Raw genomic sequence first — 6308 nt, 5'->3', positions numbered from 1 at the left:
AAAATAGAAAAACTATGAGAAATGTGTGCTGCTATTTTGGAAAGTGTCTCCTCCTGCTCAGAAAAATGGCAAGGTATTGTCTGAGAAACTAGAGATGGAGAGAGAAACGTTTGTAATTTGTCCAACCAGGCAGCCAGATTACTCACAACTATTCTCAACATAAGAGCAGTGGTAGGATTCTTTTTTTTTTACTACCGGTTCTGTGGTCGTGGCTTTGTGGACGTGGTGTGGCTTTGTGGCTGTGGCAGGGGAAGGATACTGCAAAATCCCCTTTCCCCTTATAATACCTTCTAAATATTTTGGGACTACAATTCCCAGAATTCCCAGGCTGCGTGCGGGATGATTGTTCTGGGACCTGTCCTAACACAGCTGGAGGATGCTAGGATGAGAAAGGATGATCTAGTTCTAAGTTCCAGTCCAGCAACCAATGAAACTGAATTATTAAAAAAAACATTTGAGGATAACTGGGTAAAAAGTCACTACAACTAACACTTATATTACAAGGTGCCTTACAAAAAAAAAACAAGGACCGAGCCATATTATTGCTTTTTTATTTTAACACTGGAATCTGTACCTGCTTTTTTGGTAATCAATTGCATTTCTTAAGAACTGGATTTATCTTAAAGGCATCTTCCTGATTTGGGGGGTGCAGACATTGAGTTACCTGCTAGTGTGGCCCAGAGCTACTATTATTGGACAATGTGTGACTTGCGGGTGGGGTCTGATCAGCCAAACCTGCTTGGCAAGTCCCCAGGCCTGACTCACCGAAGAGACAGGTGGAGCCCTGCTCTAGCAGCGGCCCTCACACACGGGCCATCAGTCCTGCACAGAGCCAAGCCCTCGCAGCACCATGGCTTTGAGTGTCAGCATCAAGAGGGTCTCCCAGCTGCCAGGGACTGGGGAGAGGCAGGTGCACATCAGCTTTCGAGGTGCGGAGGACAGGGCATGGGGGAAGTCTGGGAAGGGTGGAAGGAGATGCACACAGGGTTTTGGGAAGGGGGAAGACATAATCCAATGGCTTAATATTCTATCCTAGGGTAAGATACAATATAGCTCTGTAATGTAATTGTTTCCTAGAAAAGTACATAAACCTGCCAGTTATTCTTTCTGTGAACACTTGTCTGTGCTTTTAGGAGTATGCACACAATTATATGTGTACTGCCACAAGCAGAACATATTCAGGAGTAGCTGTTTTAATCAAATCAACAAAGAAGTCTTACAGTTGTTTAAAGAGGAACGCTTATTATAATTTAAAGTTTTTCAGACTATAATTCACTTTGTCAGAATGCCATCCTATGAAAGGCCTACTATATATTCAATATGATTGTAGGGAGGAAGCATTAGTAAAAGGAAATGACAAAGAAAAATTAAATTAAAATTAAGAGGAATCACAGATAATTAAGAAAAAAGAACCTAAAATCAGTTCCTGGATAAACTTTCTGGGAGAACCTGAAAACTTCACACCCATTTCTGTCATTTTGGTTATTTTATTAAAAGGCTCCTGGTGTTTTCTTTTCTGTGGGAAACGGGTCCAAATGGCTCTTTGAGTGTTTAGGTTTGCCGACCCCTGGTATAGGGTTTCCTGCCTAAGCAGGGGGTTGGGCTAGAAGATCTCCAAGGTCCCTTCCAACTCTGTTATTCTATTCTAATTTGGGTAATGAAATATCTTCAAGACAACAATCAAGAAAATTCATACCCGGTGTTTCAAATGTTTGACAAACTTTGTATTCCCCCCCCCTCCCCAAGGATTTACCCAGAAAACAAAGAAAATACGCTGTGGCCAGGAAGCAATTTTTGGAGAGGTAAGGAAGTATCACACTCAGCAGGAAGACTTAATTTCATAGTAAGTTCGTTGGTGTGTATGGGAGCAGTATCTCTGCATTACACTGGCCCAGGTTTCTCCCGAGCAGGAAGTACTACAATTTTGTGAACGCAGGGTTGTATTATTAACTGAAAAATCAAACACAATTGAAAAGAGTTTGTTAATCATATAATTCCATAATTTCTCAACTATTGTAAGCCATTATAGTTCAAAGACCATGCTGTAGCTTCAGTGAATCTGAAATACACCAGATTGGGAAAGTAGTGATGACTGAATACCGATAACTACTACAGACTAGCAATAGCACTTAGACTTATATACTGCTTCACAGTGCTTTAGAGCCCTCTCTAAGCAGTTTACATAGTCAGCATATTACCCCCAACAATCTGGGTCCTCAGTTTACCGACCTCGGAAGAATGGAAGGCTGAGCCAACCTTGAGCCTGGTGACATTCAAACTGGCAAATTGCAGGCAACCGATGATCATAAAAAGTAGCATGTAGTACTCTAACCACTGCGCCACCATGGCCCTATGTCTATGAAACTATGTCTCACCACCCTCCAGCCCTTCCGCAAAGCCCTTAAAACCTGGCTGTTCCGACAGGCCTGGGCTAAAGAACTGTCACCCCCGTCTCGAATGGTATGACTGTTGTGTGTTTTAAATTATGTATTGTTTTGTGTCGTTTTTAATTTTTGTTTGGTATCTCCCTTCCCTGGTTTGAGTTGTGAGCCGCCCTGAGTCCCCCTCGGGGAAAAAGGCGGCATATAAATAAAATAAACATTCAACATTCAACATTCATTGTGGGTGAATCCAGGTTATGATCCGGCAGCTTGCTGTTAAATTATAAATCTCAAGAACCCTTGGCAGCATGACAATGATGGGGGTTGATGGGAGTTGCATCAGCATCTGGAAAACCTAAATTGCTATAAAATTCAGTAATTAGAAAGATAAATCAATAGCATTATGACATAAAGTCCCACATTTCCTATCATCTGTTGAGACTGGATATGAACAGATGGAAAAGGGACTTTTCAGAAGCTTTGGGTATTTATTTTGGCATTATTTCATTTTTTAGCTCTTTCGCTGGCCACATTATGGAAAGTTCATTATGGAAGAAATGTTGATAATTAAAGTTTACAACTGCAGTAAGGTGTTCAGTAACAGGTAGGTTCCTAACTCACTGGGAAAATCTTTCTGCTACATTTCACTTCGCAGTCACTTGAACCTGAATCATTCATTCATGCTATACCAAAAATAAACATCCCATTTTTAGTAGATACACCTTTCCTTTTGTATCACCCAGAGAACAGTCAAGTAATTGTAAAATAGCCAACAGCTCAAGTTTCTCCCATTTAATATTTTATGCTTAACTTTTCTTCTTCTTGATGACATTTTCCAGTGCACAATATAAAAAGTTGTGTTTTTAAGGATTTGTTATGTATAGAAGAAGGACGTGGTGGCTCAGTTGCTAAAAAGCTGAGCTTGTCAATCAGAAAGGTCGGCAGTTTAGCGATTTGAATCCCTAGCGCCTTGTAACAGAGTGAGCTCCCATTACTTGTCCCAGCTTCTGCCAACCTAGCAGTTTGAAAGTATGTAATGCTTTTAGTCGTGCTGGCCACATGACGACGGAGATGTCTTCGGACAGTGCTGGCTCTTCGGCTTTGAAACGGAGATGAGTACCGCCCCCTAGAGTCAGGAATGAGTAGCATATATGTGCGAGAGGAAACTTTACCTTTACCTTATGTATAGAAGAGAAGGAAAAGAGCTATAGTGTTATTCAACAACTATTTACATTTCTTGCTATACCATGAAAAGATTACCTTGGTTGAAACCCAGACCAAAAGGGAAAGATGGGAGAAAGCAAAGAATTTGGAGGAAGGGTGGGGCAGAAGCAGAAGGCTTAATTTGCCTTTTATCTTGGTTTTCTTTTTGTAGATTACTTGGCACCTTAGTTATCAGCCTTCAGCAGTTGGTAATGTCTGGACGACTGAATATCAGAGAGGCTCTTGTTGACAAAAACCACAGCATTACTAGGGTAAGTCATTTGATTGGTAACATTTCAAATGCAAGTGATATGACCCAAGCATCTCAAATTGGCCTTTTGAGATGTAGGACACTACCACAGAAACATTTACTGTCTTTCTGTTGTTGAACATATCCACAGTCATCACACAATAATTCATCACCAACTCCAGTTCCTGGCCACCCTTGGAAAACCTCCTCCACCCGCTCCCCAGGCTTCCTGTTGTATGAAATACATTTTTCAATATATTTCTCCTGTCTTGTGGTCATTCCTCTCTCCATGTTGGAGTCTGGCCAGGCAGAATCTATCTGGACTAGAAGGTAAAAAAAGGACCTTAAATCATAAAGGGCCTGACAGGAGGTAGCCAGCAAAGGAGGAAGGAGTGACCTAAGCTTTTTGTACAAAAAGGAGCCTACACTTTTTGAACAAAAAATCCTCCAACTATTTGGGAATTGTAATAGTTTAGTCTTAAGTTTTATTTTTCTTCTGTAGATATATATTGAATTGGATTTGAGATATCAACCTCCGGATGGTGCTGCAGGGACATGGGTTGAGGAAGATTTTATCTACCAGATGAAAGACAGGTACTGGAATCTGTACTAAGAGCCAATGTATTCATTTTTAATATTCTAAATGATAATAGGTAGTATTGCTTTTTTAACTTAAAATATCTATCCCACACTTAAATAGCTTTCTAATCAGAAAGTCATAGAACGCTGCTGAAATTAAGATATAGTCGCACAGTCTGATAAAGGAGGTGTGATAAATAAAAAATAAGATAGTTTGTAAGACTTGTTACAAGTCCAAACCGATGATGACAATTGCCACACAGTTTTCAAGGTGGAACCAGGTGTATTTGCAAATAGCCAAAAACACAAATCAATCTTGAACGTGGACTGAATGAAATGGGAGATGGAAACCTGCAGTTGTCTACTATATAAAACTTTAATTCCCAAACTGGATGATTTGTAGGGAAAAGGTGGTTTTTAAAAAAAAAGTTATATCAATAATGAATTTCAACAACCAACATTTATTTGCTTTGCATTACTCATATTTTATTTTTCTTTGTTACAGTTCTGAGGTTATAATTCGCAATGCAGGATTTGAAGAATTAGAGTAAGTAGCATATTCTACATACATGCTACTAGCCTGATACAGTATATTATTGCTGTAACAAGTATATGAAAATGTTTACAGCTCATGTGATGGTGCAATATTCCAAGTTGTGCTCTCTCCCACCCACTTTTTAATGTGATTTTGAATCACTGTTGCCTCCTTAGTAAGATTTTTGGAAATGATTTGTTGAGTGGGAATAACTTGCCCAAGGTCATGCAGCTGGCTTTGTGATTAAACTGGGACTAGAATTCATGGTCTCCTGTTTGTAGCCTAATGCCTTAATACTACACCAAACTGCTTTTCAAATTGTAGAATTCCACATGTAATATTAGTCTGTTTTGAACTCATATTTCAAGCAAATAGCAATAGTACTTAGACTTATATACCGCTTCATAGTGCTTTTCAGCCCTCTCTAAGCAGTTTACAGAGTCAGCATATTGCCCCCAACAATCTGGATCCTCATTTTCCCAACCTCGGAAGGATGGAAGGCTGAGTCAACCTTAAGCCTGGTGAGATTCGATCTGCCAAACAGCTGGCAGACGGTGATCAGCAGAAGTAGCCTGCAGTACTGCACTCTAACCACTGCGCCACTATGGCTCAGTGGATCAGTAAATATCAGTGATCAACTCAGGAGTGCTTGTGATGTACAAGATACAGGATTGTATGGGATGGTAATAATAAAGGCTTTCTACATAAAGCAACTGGGTGAGGTCATCTAATGGTACAGTGTGATACCCAGCATTATATCTCCACCCCTGGTTGCCCAATAGGTTGAACAACAGGTTTCAACTCAATCTTAGCAAGATTGAGTGGCTTTGGGTACGAAGACCCTTTGCTTCTGGGGGTTGTCCATCTTTAGTTCTTTGTGAGCTTGTACAACCTCAAACAGAACTAGGGAGCAATTTGGGAGTCTTCCTGCACTTACAGTTCTTGTGGCAGCCATGGCTGGGATGGCCTTTTCATGACTTTATGTTTTTGCACCTTTTCCTGAACTGGGATGACACTCATGCCTTGTTCACTTCCTACAATTGCGAGACCGCCTACTGCCACATACCTCCCAACGGCCGATAAGATCCCACAGGGTGGGCCTCCTTAGGACGCCATCAGCCGGACAGTGTCAGCTGGCGGGGCCTCGGAGGAGAGCCTTCTCTGTGGCTGCTCCAACCCTGTGGAATCAGCTACCCCCAGAGGTCCGGACCTTACCCACCCTCATGGCCTTCAGAAAAGCTGTTAAGACCTGGCTGTTCCGGCAGGCCTGGGGCTGTTGACCTTATTATGTAGGGTCCAGCCCCAATCAGAACATATGCGTGTTGGATAATTTTTTATTTTTTTATTTTTTTATTTTTTA

The 6308-nt window shown here is 41.0% G+C and overlaps 1 protein-coding gene across 1 annotated transcript in view; it reads left to right on the top strand.

Moving 5' to 3' along the window:
* The first annotated feature begins 819 nt into the window (after window positions 1-819).
* The window catches only part of LOC106549072 (fer-1-like protein 4), a 59973-nt gene continuing 54484 nt past the window's right edge, over window positions 820-6308 (top strand). The window contains exons 1-6 of the mRNA XM_087720273.1: window positions 820-929; window positions 1747-1802; window positions 2897-2985; window positions 3757-3856; window positions 4337-4428; window positions 4919-4960. Coding sequence (XP_087576399.1) covers window positions 851-929; window positions 1747-1802; window positions 2897-2985; window positions 3757-3856; window positions 4337-4428; window positions 4919-4960 — 458 coding nt within the window. The 5' untranslated portion in view covers window positions 820-850. The remainder of the gene's footprint in view (window positions 930-1746; window positions 1803-2896; window positions 2986-3756; window positions 3857-4336; window positions 4429-4918; window positions 4961-6308) is intronic.

Source organism: Thamnophis sirtalis, unplaced genomic scaffold (genome assembly GCF_051295495.1).
Source record: "Thamnophis sirtalis isolate CommonGarterSnake01/CBP01778 unplaced genomic scaffold, rThaSir2_p1.2 scaffold_7, whole genome shotgun sequence".
Lineage (NCBI taxonomy): Eukaryota > Metazoa > Chordata > Lepidosauria > Squamata > Natricidae > Thamnophis > Thamnophis sirtalis.
The sequence above is the reverse complement of the archived record's forward strand: the minus strand, read 5'-3'. Positions and strand labels throughout refer to the sequence as shown.